The sequence below is a fragment of the Martes martes genome, assembly GCF_963455335.1.
Source record: "Martes martes genome assembly, chromosome: 11".
Taxonomy (NCBI): domain Eukaryota; kingdom Metazoa; phylum Chordata; class Mammalia; order Carnivora; family Mustelidae; genus Martes; species Martes martes.
In genome coordinates this window covers 19,673,707-19,692,146 of record NC_137899.1, presented here as the reverse complement: position 1 = coordinate 19,692,146, position 18,440 = coordinate 19,673,707, and the positions used below count along the sequence as shown (strand labels likewise).

The window sequence follows — 18,440 nt, the reverse complement described above, 5'->3', positions numbered from 1 at the left end:
CGCGTCATTAGTGGGAAAGGAGGGCTTGGAAGCTGTGCCAGTACTTCTGAGCCGTGGACAGGCATCGCTAATAACAGAATCCCTGGGTCAAGGAGGAAGTTAAGGGACTGCTCACAAGTTCGTGGCCTCCTCGAGTGTTGGCGGATCATGGGAGTGTCATCGGCAACCAAGAACATATCGAGTTTGGCCAGTTCAGCTGTCTGGGGAGGGTGCTCTGGTCGCCCTCTGCCCACCACGTGGCGGGATCACCCCGCTGAGCCTCTCCCACCGGGAGCTGGATAAGGGGATTCACTCTCGGATTCAAGTGAGCTTGCCGTCCTGCTCTAGAGCAGCGTCACGGACTCAAGAATCTCCTCTACTCCACACGCCAAACGGGGAAAGGAGCACCTCTGGTATGTCACATTCCCTTCAGCTTTAATTAAGGATTGTAAACATGACACCACATTGTCTCCCTCTTCATCTTTGTCCTTCACGGTCAACTAGAACTCAGAAAGACACAGCCTTTCCTCCGGGAGTCCGGATCCCACTTACCAATGTACCCAGGATCACAGACACAAGCCAGCTGTAAAGTCACAGGGTCCTGATAGCAGCTGCTGGCAAACTGGCGTCCGCTGTCGGGACCGTCCGGGCAAGGGCAAGGGCGGCAGTGATCTCCCGACCCGATGATGGGATCGCCATAGTAACCGGCCAAGCACCTGCGTCAGTCCCAGAGGAGAGAGGGCCATGAACCACCATTGTAAGAAACCCGTTACAGGAAGGAGTCTCAGAAACCGTGTTCTCTGCTTGGGGACATTCCCTCCCCATTCCTCATGTTTCCACTTGGAAGATTTTCCAAGGTTTCCATTGGTTCTCCAATGCCAGCTCCAATCAGAACCCCTTCGAGGGCTCATTAGAACAGGTCACCGCGTTCATCCCTTCATTTCTGACTTAGTCGGTCCCATGTGATGCTGATGCTGCCTGTCTGGGGATCATGTGAGCGGGCGCACTGCGTTAGGAACCTCACCCCCTCCTCCCCAAGCAGCAGGGGTACCTCTCCTCACGTGTACCCTGTTGTCCTATCGGCTGCCTGCCTGTCCTGACTCACATTACAGAGTCTGGGGAAGGAGGTGGGGGCTGCGGGGGGGGGGGGTGCGGGAAGGCAATGTGTGGTTGTCCGCCCGTCTGCCCACGCCCGGGAGGGGTGACGAGTGAGCAAGCCCACGGCGGCTCGTTCTGCGTTCCAGCCTTTACCAGCAGCCACGCTGACAAGGGCGCTCTCCAGCTGCGGGCCTCCTGGGTCCATCTGCAGGGGCTTTTAAGCTAGGAGAGGCACGAGGGACGTCATTCATCAACCCCCACCTCCTCTCCTCACAGATCAGGGATCCACGGAGGTTCAATGGCTCGCAAGGCTTTACACAGCGGATAGTAATGAGCCAAGATTTGAATCCAGCCTCCTGAATTGTAGCAAGGAATTCTATGTGATGCTGCTCTTTAACACGACTAATTCGCTTGCTTTTTCTCCCTGTAAAAAGGGGGGAAGGGGCTTTGCAGATCATCAGATCCAACCTAGTTATTCTACCAGGCTAGATGCTGGGAGGGGTAAGCTAACTCGCCCAGGGCTTTGCAACAGGCTAGGAGCAGAACTGAATCTGAGCTCTGAGGATTTTCAATTCATTTTGTTTTTCATGATTTTTGTTATTTGGGTTTTTCTTTTTTTTTTTTTTTTTTTTGGTGAGGAGGGGGTTTTTCCTTTTTTTCTTTTGAAATGGGTCATTTTTTTTTTTTTATGGGGTGTGGGAGGGAGATGAAGAAATAGAAGGGAAACTGTTCAGAGGAAATTAACCTTCTACTTAATCAGACACAGGACACAAGAACATGTTCTCCAGTTATGGGCTGGGAAAGCCGGCAGAGATGAAGCAATTTTGTACAATGGGTTCTGAGAAAGTTTTCTAGGAGGCTTTTCTAGGTGAAATAAATCCAGATACCTCATGACAGAAACTGAGTATTCATTTCCTGCCTCTCCCTCCACTTCCCCCCTTGGGAATGAGCTGAGCCTAGAGCGGCTGCTCAAATTCACAGGACTGCAACTCCGATCGTCTTGGAATGAAGAAAAGAGGGATGAGAAGCTGGCTCACAGAATCCCAGATATTTTAATAAAGCTTTGTCATCCCCATGTAGGGCTTTCACATTTTTCCTATGAGACACAAAACGCTTTACAAAGAAAATCTAACACCATCGCAAATATCAAGCCAGCTCTTCTCACGGGAGGCTAGTCTGGCCCCATTGCCCCCCTGCCCCGCCCCCGGATTTCACAACGGCATGATGGACGACCACCTGGGTTCCCTCCCTCACTCTCCTGTTCCTTCTAATCTGATTTTCTCATCTGTCTCTTTTGAACGTATCCTACACCTCCCAAAGAACAATAACGAAAATCTTAATGCAGAAAACAAGAGATGACATCAATATATTAATTTCTTCCTTTCAAGTCTTATATAACTGTTTCCTTATTATCTTCTTACAAGGCAAATTTGTGGTTGGAAGGAATAATTTTTATCCAAAGGATTCTTTTTTTTTTTTTTAAAGATCTATTTTTTTTGAGAAAGAGAGAGCAAGCACACAGAGGGAGAGGCAGAAGCAGCCTCCCCCACTGAGCCCAGAGCCCGATGCTCCCAGGACCCTGAGATCACAACCGGAGCTGAAGGCAGACGCCTACCCGACTGAGCCACCCAGGAAACCCCAGAACCTCCAAATTCTTGAACAGCACTCCAGCACAGAGCTGAAAACCCCGTATTTGCTTCCACGCACATCATCCCAACATAAGCTAATCATATATTCAATTTCCACTGGCAATTTCTCTTTCATCTGATGAACAATTTTTGCACTGAGGCATTTGCTGACATTTTAAAAACAAAAGTCCCAGATAGAGTGGACGGATGTTAATTGAGGTGAAAGGTGAGGACCATCACTCCAAAAAAATCAGTTCTCGTCACAGATCTGCCTTTCATCAGTAAGGAACAGTGTAAGTCAGCATGTAATTTCATCACGTGGATTGTTAGCTACTGAGCTTGACCGTAATGGTATTTGGGGCACATTCCAGGTTCTCTTTTGCTGTATCTAGTGCAGTGTGCTCTATATCCATAATAATTATTCAATTAACCTGCTAACTGGAGAACAGGTCTCCTTTCTCACATTTTACGTGCCCTCCTGGAAGCCGGGGCAGCATTAAAGTGTCTCAAAAAGCAAAGTGGTCTGAAATGCCTAATTCTGTTTGGACCTGGTTTCTACCTTGGCCCAAAGGAGGCGTTCACACTTCAGAACGCTCACCCTCAGCGAGAATCTGCTGAGACCGAGGACTTCTGTCCAGATCTAGGCTGACCTCCAGGATGGCGCTCCGGGGGGGGGGGGGCAGCTCACGTTTGCTCTCCGCCGCACCCCCAGCACCAACACGGTGCTTGGCACACAGAAAGTATCAACTAAAGGCATGCTGGAGAAAGGAATGAGTTCCTAGGAAATACGGAGGGGATCGGAAACGAACAAACCTTCTGGAATCTGGCAGAGATTCTACCTGGCATTTGTCTAAGATGCTGTCGGCTCAGCCCCCAAACCGTCTCCTCCTCTTTGCTTTCGAGTGGCCGCGAGCACGTACCTTTCACAGTTGTGCCCCGTGGTGTAGTCCTGGCAGCCCAAGCAGGCCCCCGTCGCCGCGTCGCAGTCCTCGGCATGGCCATTACACCGGCAGGGCTGGCAGCTCGGGAAGCCCCAGTACCCGGGCAGGCACCGGTCACACTGCCGAGCGTACACGCCCTGGAAACACTGGCACTGGCCGGTGACGGGGTGGCAGAAGGTGTGGACGGATCCTTGCAGGTGGCACTCACAAGCTGAAGAAAGAAGCAACCACGGAACCACCTTGAGAAACTCCTTCAGTGCAAACACGCCCCAGAAAGAAGGACCCCGGTGCCTGGATCAGAAGATCTGGGGCTCGGGTGATCGTCTGTGGGGCGACACCCCGCCTCCCGAAGCCACGGAACCCACAGGTGTTTCTCAGATTCACTCCAGTGAACACGGGATGGTTCTGATTAACCTACGTTTGCAGCCACTGGGGCCAAAGCCGAAGGTGCCAGGAGCGCATCTGTCACAGGTTCTTCCAACCACGTTCGGCCGGCACTGGCACTGGCCTCCGTTGGGGTCGCAGACGGAACTCAACGAGCCCTGGGGGTCGCATTCACAAGCTGCAGGGAGAGAGAGGCCAGAACCCGTGACACGGAGCAGCCGATCCCGGGAGAGAATGGAGCGCAGGGAGTCACAGGGGCTCTGAACCGGACTGCCCCATTCCTCAGGCTCGCCGGGATCGTTCCTCTTTACTGCCTTGGCTCATTCAGAATTCCTGTTTAACATAATGTCATCCCCACAAAGAAATGGAAAAATGTTCCATGCTCATGGATTGGAAGAACAAATATTGCTAAAGTGTCTATGCTGCCCAGAGCAATCTACACATTCAGTGCAATCCCTTTCAAAATACCATCGACATTTTTCACAGAGCTGGAACAAATAATCCTAAAATTTGTATGGAACCAGAAAACACTCCAAATAGCCAGAGGAATGTTGAAAAAGGAAAACAAAGTTGGTGGCATCACAACTCCGGACTTCAAGCTCTACTACAAAGCTGTCATCATCAAGACAGTATGGTACTGGCACAAAAACAGACAGATCAATGGAACAGAATAGAGAGCCCAGAAACAGACCTTCAACTCTATGGTCAACTAATCTTCAACAAAGCAGGAAAGAATGTCCAATGGGAAAAAGACAGCCTCTTCAACAAATGGTGTTGGGAAAATTGGATAGCCACATGCAGAAGAATGAAGCTGGATTATTTTGTTACACCACACACAAAAACAGACTCAAAATGGATGAAAGACCTGAATGTGAGACAGGAATCCATCAAAATCCTAGAGGAGAACACAGGCAGCAACCTCTGTGGCCTTGGGCATAGCAAATTCTTGCTAGACAGGTCTCCAAAGGCAAGGGAAGCAAGAGCAAAAATGAACTGTTGGGACTTCATCAAGATAAAAAGCTTCTGCACATCAAAGGAACCAGTCAACAAAATGAAAGACAACTGACTGAATGGCAGAAGATATTCCAAATGGCATATCAGATAAAGGGCTAGTATCCAAAATCTAAAAAGAACTTATCAAACTCAACACCCAAAGAACAAATAATCCAATCAAGAAGTAGATGGAAGACATGAACAGACATTTCTCCAAAGAAGACATCCAAATGGCCAACAGACACATGAAAAAGTGCTCCACATCACTTGGCATCAGGGAAATACAAGTCAAAACCACGATGAGATACCACCTCATACCAGTCAGAACGGCTAAAATTAACAAGTCAGGAAACGACAGATGTTGGCAAGGATGTAGAGAAAGGAGAACCCTCCTACACTGTTGGTGGGAATGCAAGCTGGTGCAGCCACTCTGGAAAACAGCATGGAGGTTCCTCAAAAAGTTGAAAATAGAGCTACCCTACAATCCAGCAATCGCATTACTGGGTATTTACCTTAAAGATGCAAATGTAGTGATCCGAAGGGGCACGTGCACCCCAATGTTTAAAGCAGCAATGTCCACAATAGCCAAACTATGGAAAGAGCCCAGATGTCCACCAACAGATGAATGGGTAAAGATGTGGTATATATACACACAGTGGAATACTATGCAGCCATCAAAAATGAAATCTTGCCATTTGTAACAACGTGGATGGAACTAGAGGGTATTATGCTGAGCGAAATAAGTCAGTCAGAGAAAGACAATTATCACATGTTCTCACTGATATTTGGAATTTAAAAAACAAAACAAAGGATCATAGAGGGAGAGAGAAAAAAAATAAAACAAGACGAAACCAGAAAGGGAGATTAATTGTAAGAGACTCTTAAGAATAGGAAACAAGGGAGGGGGCTAAGGAGAGCGTGGTCGGGTTATGGACATTGGGGAAGGTATGTGCTATGGTGAGTGCTGTGAAGTGTGTAAACCTGGCAATTCACAGACATGTACCCCTGGGGCTAATAATACATTATATGTTAATAAAAAAAATTTTTTTAAATGCTTCTCATACAATGACTTGTAAATAAAATCTGTACCATTAAAAAGACAATATGCAAAAAGAAAGAACAGGAAACAAACTGAGGGTTGTTGGAGGGGAGAGGGTTGGGGGGGATGGGGTAACTGGGTGATGGACATTAAGGAGGGCACGTGATATAATGAGCACTGGGTATAAGGCTGATGAATCACAGACCTACCTCTCAAACCAATTATATGTTAATTAATTGAATTTAAATTTAATAAATAAATAAATAAATAGCATCCCTATGATGGGTGGGAAGGAAGCAACAGGAGATGGGAGTTGGCAGATTAAAGCAGCTTCTCTCTGAAGGAAGTCATTAAGATTTTCTACCCTTGCCTTCAAAGTTCAACTTGCACAGGACCTTAGACAAAAGCCCAGGGACATTTGGGATGGGTCTGATCTTTCAATGAGAAAAGCAAATTTCAGTTGTATATGATGCTCCCCGATTCTATCCCAACTCCCCACCTGCCTACGGAAATACTGCATCTTCCTGGCTTTGCCCCTAGTCACTGTTGTGATTGCATTTAAAAAAGTTTTTCTTATTTAAATTCAATGTAATTAACACATACTGTATTATTAGTTTCAGAGGTACAGGTCAGTGATTCATCAGTCTCCTAAAACACCCAGTGCTCATCACATCACGTGCCCTCCTTAATGTCCACCACCCAAGTACCCCATGCCCCGACCCCCTCCCCCCAGCAACCCTCTGTTTCCTACAGTTAGGAGTCTCTTATGGTTTGCCACCCTCCCTGGTTCCGTCTTATTTTTCCTTCCCTTCCCCTACATGACTACGTTTTCAACGGTGCTCTATCACTAAAATATGCTTTAAAAACGAAAAAGGCAGACTGTGGCCGCCGCCAGTCTCGAGCAGAGCAGCAGGGCACGCCTCCCCGCGTACCTCGTGATGCCAAGTACTCTTGGCCCCAAGAAAGGAGGGTCGGGGAAACCTACCCAGGCCTGTCTGGTGTAACAGGGCAGAAATGCTGAAGATGATGTTTCTGCACACGTCGGTCATCGGTGTTTTCACAACGCTTCTGCTGTTCTCCAGACATCTGTATCTCTGAAAGGTTTCCCAGGCGCTGTTGGTGACCAGCCCATCCCCTGAGCCTCCCACGGTGAAGATGTCCAGTGATTTACAGAACGGCATGAGAACAAGCTGTGAAGGACCAAGAACAGCAAAGCGCTCTTAAGGGGGGGAGGGGGCTGTGTCATCAACTACAGCAAGTCAACGCATCAAAGCCCCACGTGCTACTTTGACTCTGGGAAAGAAAAACATCGGACTCACTGGGTACAATGAAAACCTTTCCACTCTTAAATATTCTTGCCAGAAAACATTTAGATACACCTTACATCGTCCGGTGGCTTTTGGAAGACCGTTTTTAAGATTCTTTTTACTTCCACAAACAACTCGCTTGAGTAAATCCTTTCAGAAGGTAGAGTTTTTTAAAAATAAATAAGCCAAGTGGCTTTTGAGGCAAGAGAAAATGATCGTGCCTAACCTGTCCAGGTTTTACCCCCTCCATAAAACCCTCTGGGGAAGCTGATGAACACGCTCCACCCATGCCTTCCCCCATGACCTTCACTTCAGAAATGACCTTGCACTTACGGAATCGATGAGCGTGTAGGGACTCTCCACGTCGCTATCGGAGGACGTGTACTGGGGCAGTTCCAACCTCACAGTGTAGTTTACACCCTTCTCAAAGCACACGGGGCGTGGAAGGACGACATACCTGCCCCCAAACGAGACGGAAAAATACCAATGCAAAGTCAACGTTTAGGTATCCAATCAATCCATTCCTCCGTCCAAAGGTCTATGCGGATCACAGCAAAAGTAGAAAGGCAATGGTCCGAGTTCAGCTCCAGCTCTGAAATACTAACGGGACGACTCGCAAGGCAAGGGACCAGAAAAAATATAATAATCTGCCCATTCATTCCAAGAGCTGCAAACAAGCGTCACACTGACCTCGAGCCGGGCGACAAGGACACCACCTGGTTGTCATCATCGGGAATAGTGTTACCACATCGGCTGCTGGCTGGGATCTTTCCAGGTCGCTGCACCGTGATGACAGCTTTTTCCCAGCGGTCGGGGAGCTAGAGTAAGAGACAAGCCATCAAAGGAACATCCACACTGGCCCGCTGCTGCTCTCCCAAACGATCATTTGCCAAGTTTAAATGGAAAACACTCACTTGCATTTCCCTTCCCTCTTTCCCATTTCCTCTGCTCTGGCCCCCGCTCCAACCCTAATCTTGTCTCACGTGGACACCTAACAGCCGCCCTGCTCTCCTTGCCTTTCCCAGGGCACTCTCTGGCCATCAGGCAACACAGCTCCGATCAGAAGGATCCCCCGCCCCAAACCCTGTAATACAGCGGCCAGGCTCATGTGTTGATCCCAGCATTCTTTCCAACAGCATCTCCAATGATGCCCTTATCCAGCCAGAGGACGCACTCTCAAAACCCTCCCCCTGCTCATGCCGTTCCTCACTTCCTTTGGTGTCAAAATTCCATCTCTGTTCTCAGGCTTAGAAGTCATTCTTTATGGGACATTTTGGCAGCATCGGGCACAGCTGGGGTTGGTATAAGAGGCAGGACTGTCTGCATCTCTGCCCTTGCCCTTTCCACCTTCAGCCTTTTATGAAAGGTGGAGCGCTCGTCTGAGCCTGGGGGCCGTGCAGGCCGTGAGGTCAAGCAGAGCGTCTGACACGTTCTCCTCACCTCCTCAAGTCTCAGCAAGGCTGAGAGCCTCATGAGGGATCACTAAAGGCTTGTGAAACTGAATTTGAGAAAAATGTCCATTTTCGCTTTCATGGGGGATAGAAAGTCAGAGAGGCTCCTCTATTCTAATGCAAACTCCGAATCTCACAAAAACTGCATCCATTGTTAGAAGAGATTTCTACCACCCCTGCTAGTCCCCGGAAGGTTTACCTGTGGTTCGTAGCGAATTATGATGTCATACTCCATGGAATATGGTATGTTGTCAATGAAAAACTCCAAATAAGCCCCTTCGGGCACTCGGACGAAGCCTGCTCCGGTCCAGGAAGGAATCCGGTCCTGGATATACTGCCGCTCCACTATGCTGACCCCCTGAGGGCAAGGGAAAATGGCTTTCGAGGAAATGTAACAGTTAAAGAAATCTGAAGTCACCCAAAGGTCAAAACTATAGGCATTCTACCTATTTTTTACAGTCGCATTTACTCGGTAGAGGGTACAAGTTTTTGAGGCATGGAGGAAATTGGTTACTTTTTGGTTTTGTGGTTGGGGTAGTCTTGGGACCTTGGAGATGGGACTCAAAAGCTTGGGAGACACCTTCTAGGACAGAGCCAGGAATGAGCATAAAGAAAGGAGAGAGAACGTCCCAAATGCTTTGTAAGCAAGCTGAGGAGCGACGAGCTATTTCCCAGATTTTCTACAAGGCTAGTCCAGTATCTACTGGATGTGCTTACCCCCTCACTGTGTTCATTTCAAACTCCAAGTACAACTGAAGAAACATCAGACAATCACGAGGGCTCCCTACTGAGGAGTTGATTCGATTGTCAGGGAGATCGAAGATCGACCAATTTCAGGTAACTTAAGCATGCCTTTGAGTTTGCTCACAGGATCACGGATAACCACTGTGATCAGTCACCTCCAAAGACCAAGTCCTTCATTCCCTGTACGTATGGGTGTTTGGATCTACCCTTGAGGAGGTTTATTACCCTGCTCTCAGATCTGGTCTGGCTTTGCGACTTCTGACCAACAAAATGTGAGAAAATGACCTTCCGAAACTCTGGCTCCCAGGCTTTAAGAGACCTGGTGGTTTCTCTTGCCTCCTCCTTGGAAGCCAGACGCCGCACTGTGAGGAAGCTCCGGGTGGCTACTTGGGGTGCCTGAGGAGGGGGGCGGTATGTGGAGGAAAATGCCCAGCCCGCCTCCAGCTGCTTTGGCCACCCCTGCTGACGTGCCGTGGGTACCTTTGAAGCCACTACATTTTGGGATGGCTGCTTACACAGCGATGGAAAACTCCCATCTGAGTATTTACCCTACGACATCAACAATAACTTTGGAGCACAAGTGGAGGAGTGGAAGAATGAAAAATAAGCATCCCCCCCCCAAAAAAAACCCACTAAAAGCCTCATCAGTGAACCTTTCAAAGTCTCTTTGTGAGTTACAGATCTACTCAGCTTTAAATAGGACTGTTCTCAAAAAGGCACGGTCCCCATCCTGTCAAGAGCTATAAAAATGCTTTGTAAATGGACTCTTTAAAAAACTTGCATACGCTATGACTGCGCCCTCCCACCGAACCCAGCTTCTCCCATCTGCCGGGCACCCCCCTACTTACAGGCCCGAAGTTGGCTTCTTCTGCTTCATAGATGTAGTGATCCAAGGTGGTAAAGTAGTACCCAGACTCCATCTCGTTGCACTGGCGCCCGATCACGTGGGGGCGGCACGCGCACTGGCCTGACTCCGCCGAGCAGCTGGGTGGGGGGAGGGGCAGCAAAGCAAGTCAGCGGGGCCACCAGGCTTGTGAGTGAAGCCACCTGACGCAGTTCTGCATTTTCTCCTAAACATCAAATGGCTGAAATATTCATGTAGAGTTTTCTTATTTTGCCAGTAAAACAAATACATGGGGAAAAAAAAAAAAAACTCCTGCCTCTGACTTAATCGCAAAGTCTAGAGCTAAAAGCTCCCCGTGACCTAGTCTTTTTGGTTTCGTCTTGCTTGTCTTTCTTCACTATATTCCATCCCCACCATACTGAGGTTTTTCTGTGGATGCCACCAACGTCCTTCCTTTGCTCTTTTCTATCTTTTGCCTGATTTCCAACTGCAATCTCGTTCCTGGGCCTCAGATCCAAAGACCCAATTTCTAGAAGGTCAGTGCCGACTTAGCAGTCCCTGATGTTAAAGACAGATCCCAAAGGGCAACGACCAACCCCTGCCCCTGTTCTCTGCAGGGGACAGAACCCTGCCAGCCAGTAAGTCGACCAAGGCAGAAACCTACAAGTTCCTCTCCGGAGTCTTTCATATCTAAGCAGGAACCCGGCTCTGTGACTTCACAGCCTGGCCTCAAAGGCTTCTCCTCCCACCTGCCATGCCTTTCTTCATTCTCATATTCACAGTAAAATCGGCTGCAGCTTCTCGTCAGTGTCCTTGTGGCTGGTATTCCAACCTTACAACCTGGACCACCACCGCCCACACAGCGAGCTGCCCTAATGACCCTCCTAAGATGCACCAACTGCATCACTCCCTGGCCTTGAGCAGGTGCACCAGGCTTCCACAGTCGGGCCCTCCTCCACCTCTCTAATCCCCCCTCCCCCTCACTTCTCCAACCATATGGAACAGTGATGGTTTCTCCAATGCACAGGGGGGGCTGTGGACCCTCCCCTTGGCTTGTGTCATTCCTGCAGCCTTGAATACCCTTGTCCCCCATTCACCCAGCAAAGAGCCACCTGTCCTTTCGAGACTCGGCTCACAAAGGACTCTGCTGCAGCCTCTCCTGACCATCACTCTCCAGCCCACAGAATGAGCCCCCTTCTCTTTTGCACCACCACCTCTGTGCAAGAGGAATGCTGCGGTTACAACACGTACGACACAACCTGTCACGTACTAGCTGCTCGTGGAAGCCGAGGGGTTGTTTCAAACCCTTCTGGCCTTCCAAAGCCCGGCCCAGCGTTCAGCCCTCCCGTGGAGTCGCCTCTGGTTCCTGCTACCCTCGAGTGGTGCCTTTTGAGGGCTCCGCTGTTCTTTATCTGTATCGTTAAGACATTTATCGCTTTCTCTCTCGTACTGTAACCACTGACACACCCGTCTGACCCGCCGCTAGACAGCAAATTGCTTCAAAGTTCGGACCGTGCCTCCCTCACCTCAGTCGTGCCCTTTATACCCTCGTGGGGCCTGGCCCAGCGCACACAGCGCACTCAAACACCGGCTGAACAAACAAGTGTGTGAAGGACACGCATTCTGAATAAAAAAGATTAAAAAAAAAAAGAAAAATGGGGGTTTCATGCAAAAGGTAAAACTTTTTTTTAACTAAACACATGGTTTCAGGTATAAAGGCCTCTGGGTAGACTTAACGTACTCATTTTGCTCTCAGCCTATGTCTCTTTCTCCGTGAGTCCAAGGTAAAACCAAACCGTATGCACCCATTCTTACTTCATTCAAGTTAAGACGGGGTTTGGAATTGTTACATTAAACCCATTCCCAGTGTTCAGATATTTTCCTCATCCCAAAGTTCATTTGAACCAGAGTCTCCAAGGCAAGTTACAACCCTTGGGAAGACAGAATGCTCCAAGGTTTGTTACCAATGTCCCCCCCCACCAGCCCTCCCACAGCCCCAACCAAGTCTTCCTCCCACAGATCACGTGAATGGCTCCTGCCATACAGGACTACGAGCGCTTCACACCCCAGAGCCAGTTCCCAGAGGCAAAACCTGGCTGCAAGCGGGACCTAGCACTCTTGGGGCACAGTCCACTCACAAAAGCCATTGTCCAAAGCTCAGGCATCAGACATCCCGTCCTATGGACAAGAGAAAATCCTTCTTTCCTCCCCAGCAGACGCTTCCTGAGGGAACACACGCGTACAAACAGCAACCACCGGAGAAGAAAACAACCAGACTCTCCACACGGCATCAGCAGACAGCGCGCAAGTGAAGGTGACAGTACCGACACGCAGACGCCCGATTCTGAATTCTGAAGGTGAGACGACTCACGAGAACCCAGTCACGTGAGAGGAGCTCCCGTTACACCCACGCCGGCCATCACAGGCCGCTGTGTCCGCAGCGGGCAGGATGGTCTCCGACAGGCCCGCCTCCTCCTGGACGCCTGCACCGCGAGCGAACGTGTTCCTGTGGCTTCCCCGGGCCCTGGGCACCGAAGCTCCGGCCCTGACCCAGCCGGCCCTGCCTGTGCGCTTCCAGCCACGAAGGGGCCCTTCCCCCGGCCGGCCCACCTGTCCCCGCTGCCTCACCTCCAGCCCCAGCTGCTTGTCGCCCCTCATGCTGACATTCCTTCAGCTCTGCTATTTGTCAGTTGTAAAGTTCTTCTGATTTGGGCTGAGCCGTGACCTTCCCTGTCCTTTCTCCTCGATACCCACGTCTTACTTCACGATGTCTCTGCCCTCAGCAGCGTCCTCTCGCTGTCACGGCCGCTGTCACCGTCCAGCGTGTCATGCCGTGCCTGTCACTCCGGCAGCTCCCACGTGCCAGTGCGGGCCTCTCACGCTCTTCTCCCCGCTGCCCCGTCCCTCCCGCCAGTACAGTGCTGCTGTTGGCATTTCATCAAAACCCACAACTATTTCTTCTCTGCTTTTATCAAGTCGTGATGCCTCTGCCTGGTTGCCAGCAGCCTCGACAACCCCCCCCCCCCGAAAACCACAGCGGCGCTTCCTGCTGCCCGCCCTTTGCCTTCCGATGAGCCACGGTGCTCGTCGCCGTCCCTTGCGAAAACTGACCGAGCAAACGCGGTGCCTCCTGCTGTCAGCACACTCACATTTTAGTCCGTTGTCCATTTTCCTCTGAATCAATCCTTCCTTCTTTGGTAACTCCATTATTTTGAAAGGATATGGGGAAAGAAAAATGGGGGGTAAATAGTCCCTGCCCCCAAGAGCTTAACCATCTAACTGGGGACATAAACGGTCAAGCAACTGACCACGACAGCAAAGCCAAAAGCAGCGAGTATCGAAACAGAGCCACCAGCGAAGTTCTCAGGCTGCCGGGGAACCACCGTTCACCTCCTTGGGGGACTAAGGAGTGGTCACGGAAGCCACGCTCCCAAGGTGGCAGAAGATCGTGACAGGCAGAGAGAGGACAGGAATGACAGGCGCGAAGAAGGGTCCTGGGGGACTGTGAGCAGAGCTGGTCACAGTCAGACCAGGTCTTGACCATGCGCCACACTCACTCCATCTCGGGGCCTTCACCCATCTCCCTCATCCCAGCTGGAAGGCCCTCCTGTCTCCCCGTCCCACCTCCCAAACCTCTCTCAGCTTTCTAAAATGAAGCTCAAATCCTACCTCCACCCTAGAGAGAAAAGATTACATGTAATTATCCTTCCTGCGTTCAAGTAAAAATCCTATCACATAGAAATGGTACCCTTGACAAGTTCATAGGTTCCCCACCCCGCCCCCATACCACCAAATTTCCCTCTAACTAGATACAGATTCCAAGTGCTGGATCCGAAAGGTACAAAAATGACGTAAGACACAATAAGTCAGACCCTGGGGCAGGCAGACTAGTGGCCCCCAAAGATGTCCCCATCCTCGCCCCCCAGATCTGTGAATACGTTACTTCACACGGGACCAGGGGCTTTGCTGATGGGACTGAGGTTCAGGACCTTGAGGTGGGGAGATTATCCAGGGCTGCTCAATCTAATCTCATGATGTCTTCAAAGTAGAAAAGGCAGGCAGAGAAATAGGGCAGAGATGAGTCTTGGGGAGGATTTGACCCACTGTGGTTAGCTCTGAACATGAAAGCTATGAGTCAAGGGATGTGGGCAGCCTTTAGAAGCTGGGAAAGGCCCCTAGCTGACAGCCAGGATATCAGGAACCTCATCCTATAACCCAAAGAAACTGAATTCTCCAGACATCTGGGTGGCTCACTGGGTTAAGCATCTGCCTTCAGCTCAGGTCATGATCTCAGGGTGCTGGGATCGAGCCCTGCTCAGCAGGGAGCCTGCTTCTCCCTCTGCCCCTCCCCGCACTTGTACATGTGCACATGCTCTGTCTCTCTGACAAATAAATAAAAATCTTAAAAAAAAAAAAAAGAAACTGAATTCTGCCAGTTCTGCCAGTGACTCCCATGAGCAGCAGAGATTCTCCCCGAGGGCCTTCAGACAGAAACACAACCCTGCCAACATCTTGATTTTACTCCAGTGAGACTGGCCATCTCTGACATACAGAACTGTAAGATAACAACCTTACGCTGTTTTAGGCCAGCAAATGGAAGTAATTTACTATGCCAGCAATAGAAAACTAATACAAGCCCTATTTTTTTCTCAATGGGTGAAGGCCAAGATTATGAGGACACAGATTTCTCATAAATGTAGAAATTAGCCACTTACTTACAAAAATTCTATTGGAAGGGAAATTCTATTTTATTTAAATAGTGATAAGCAGAGAAAATACTATATAGTTTCAACTTTTCTCTATCACTAAGACAATGGTACAAAAAAAGGGAAAAAAACAATCATTCATGAGAACCACACTATGTACCCGAAGCAGAGCAAAGGAATATCATCAGGTAGAAGATATCTGGGCATGGCTGCAACAAATCAGTCATTCAGCAAGTCTCTCCTAAGTGCCTAGGAGACTCAGGGCTTGAAGCCTTGGTTAGAACCTCTATTATGCTAATGGGACTCCTAGAGAAGGTCCTTGTGGGGGAAAACTGAATAGGATCACTACCAAACCCTGCAGAGTCACGGCACTAGAGAATTCAGTTAAGGCTCTTTCTTTTCTTCATCAGTGAGGCCAAAAGATTGGGCATCTCATCAGTCATGCTAGGAAGATCAAATTCCCTGTAAAATCTTCACTAAAATGTTTTACTTTGCAAACCCTCTTGATGAGCACACTCTGATTTCTATAAGTTCTTGCAGGAGACACGAGGGCAGCCCAGGGGCTCTGTGTGGGCGGATTTAAAGACAGGAAGCATGTGCGGAATAGGGAAGCCAAGAAGGGGTGTGAGGAACAGAATCCAGTTACAGTAAAGGTGCGTAAGACACTCCTGAGCTCACGATGTGAGAACCGTGTATGCCCCTTTCACACATTTTAGGAACAGTGCCGGTTTTGCATCGAGCAAGCAATGACTGAAGGAAGCAGCAGGTGCTCGGGAGCCACAAAGGAAATAAGGAGAAGGGACTCCAGAAGCAGACAGCAGTTTGTCTTCCCTGCTTTTATGGAACTGTCCTTGCTTCCTCCCCTCTGAAGGTTTTCTAAGAACAGAAATTCACCCTAGAGTTCCAGGTCTACACGCTGTACCGAGTACCGCAGCATCCGGAATGGCACAAACCCAAATACGGAGGCCAGAGAAGACGTTCTTGCTGCCTAAATTCCTGTTCCTTTCCAGCAGACTGCTAAGGTGTTGGGAAATAATCTTGGGAGAGTCAGGTTTTTTTAGTACATGGATCCTGCTTGATGAATTCAGCTTGCTGTCTCAGGGGAGAGTCAGGCCACAAGGAAACATCTGCCTATCCCCTCAGCAGTCACTTACACTCTCTACCAGATGTTCGCAGTCTGACCTAGTTACAAACAGAGACCGAAACACTCTTTGACTCAGGGGTGGTTAATTTCACGCCCACAAACCTAGCATCTTTGCCAAATGTGTATCGGGATTGATCTCTGGTAGAGCCTCACGTCTCATCTCTTCAAGGGACACCAATGTGTTTCAGCAATGAAAAACGATTACGTGCAATTTTTACCAATAGACTTAGAAATTGAAAAAGAAAATAAAAACCAGAAAGAAGAAGAAAATGAAAAGATTCTTAACACAAATCAAAATGGGAGTTCATTTTCCAGCTTTTTAAAAAAAGATTTATTTATTTATTTGAGAGACAGAGAGAGAGAGAGCGTGTGCATGATCCGGGGGTGGGGGAGAGAAGAGGGAGAAGCAGACTCCCCACTGAGCAGGGAGCCCAAAGTGGGGCTCGATCCCAGGACCCCAGGATCATGACCTGAGCCGAAGGCAGATACCCAACCAACTGAGCCACCCAGGTGCCCCTCTTTTTTTTTTTTTTTTAAGTAATTTATTTCTTCGAGTAGACTCCACCCAGCCTAGGGCTCAGACTCATGACCCTGAGATCAAGAGTCACGCACTCCACTGACGGAGCCAGCCAGGCGCCCCTCGCTTTCCATCTTTGAGATTGGTGAAAAACAAAATGAGTTTACCAACCGCTGGTGGGGTTGGAACGGAAGGTGCTTTGGTAACCAGGTGGTAGGAAAATAAACTAGCACCATCTGTCCGGAGAATAACCTGGAAAACTCTATAAAAATCAAAAGTGCGCATGTATTTTGACCGAGCGGTTCCATCCTGGGAGCCTCATCTACACGAAAAATAGGAAATAAATTGTGGCACTTCCACACGATGGGATATCAAAAAAAAAAAAAAAAAAGAGAGAGAGAGAGAGACAGAGAGAGAGGTCGACGAACACATGCTATTAAAAAGAAAGGGGCCCATGAATACATGTTGACATGAAAAACGATGCCCGGCTAAGAAAGCAAGCCGCGGAATAGTGCGCATACAGGGAGGACTTTGTGTTTCCAAAATTGCCAGTAAAGTCAAGTGGGAAATAATGGGCTTTTTTGTGTTTGTACTTGTCTGTTTTTTTTTTTTAAACCTAACATGTTACTTTATAAAGAAGGGGAAAGGAATTTTAACTTCCAATAGGTATTCCGAGCGCTATTATTAATTTCTAGAATTTGAGAAGCTGCTAACAGTGGCACTTGTAGCGGTGGATCCTGGGGGGAGAAAGGGCAAGCTACCTGTCTTACCCGCTGGGATTTTTTAAAAAAAATATTTATTTATTTGACACAGAGAGAGAGAGAGAGAGCGCGCACACGAGCAGGGGGGGACAGAGGGAGAAGCAGACTCCCCACTGAGCAGGGAGCCTGTTGCGGGACTTGATCCCAGGACCCCGGGATCATGACCTCAGCCCAAAGATGACGCTTAGCCATCTGAGCCACTCAGACACCCAGGAATTTTTTTTTTAATGGGCATACGTTGTTTCCATAATTTAAAAAATACCATAAAGTCCAACACTATTAAAAACCAAGAAACAGAACATACTTCGAGTCTTCAAAGCGAACTCTTGGAATGACTAAATCTTTGACAACATTAAGACCCCAGGTAAACTAAAGGTGCCTATACTTTGCACCTCTTCTGCAGAGACACTGGCTGTCATGCTGTTCCCAGAGATCGGGACGGCTCTCTGAGGGGACCGAGCGCAAGCAAGAGTGTACGTGTGGCTTCACTCACCTATTGTTTAAGGCCCCTCCAAGGTCACAGTCACAAGGTCGACATCCATCCAAGTCGTTGCTTAAGCCCCAGTGCTCTGGCTGCACAAGAGAAAATTTAACGTCTGGAGGTCGGTTCCTGTCGTTACACAATAGACTCAACAAGAAACAAGTTATGGCGCGTCTTGCTCGTTCCACCAAATGCTCTTTCGTGCCATGCAAGCGGAAAGCCTTCAAGAGGAACGAGCATGAGCGTTCTGTGCTAAAACCCAGGCTGCCGGTCACTGGGGTCGTAAACACCCAACTCCAGATCAGAGAGAGCAGTTTCTGCCCGGAGCAAGCAGCCATCCTCCGAGAGGAAACAGGAGCAAATAGCTAAGAAGCTGATTTTCCTCCTTAAAAGTACTCTGGCAGTAAGAGAGTTTTGGCAAAT

At 49.0% G+C, this 18,440-nt stretch overlaps 1 protein-coding gene across 1 annotated transcript in view; it reads right to left on the bottom strand.

Annotated features, from left to right (window-relative positions):
* Positions 1-18,440, bottom strand: part of LAMB1 (laminin subunit beta 1) — a 62,836-nt gene that overhangs the window by 25,221 nt on the left and 19,175 nt on the right. Inside the window, exons 10-18 of the mRNA XM_080818691.1 lie at positions 18,030-18,109; positions 10,413-10,548; positions 9,020-9,178; positions 8,060-8,187; positions 7,703-7,826; positions 7,048-7,252; positions 4,065-4,208; positions 3,626-3,857; positions 532-695 (exon numbers count right to left, since the gene is read on the bottom strand). Coding sequence (XP_080674817.1) covers positions 532-695; positions 3,626-3,857; positions 4,065-4,208; positions 7,048-7,252; positions 7,703-7,826; positions 8,060-8,187; positions 9,020-9,178; positions 10,413-10,548; positions 18,030-18,109 — 1,372 coding nt within the window. The remainder of the gene's footprint in view (positions 1-531; positions 696-3,625; positions 3,858-4,064; positions 4,209-7,047; positions 7,253-7,702; positions 7,827-8,059; positions 8,188-9,019; positions 9,179-10,412; positions 10,549-18,029; positions 18,110-18,440) is intronic.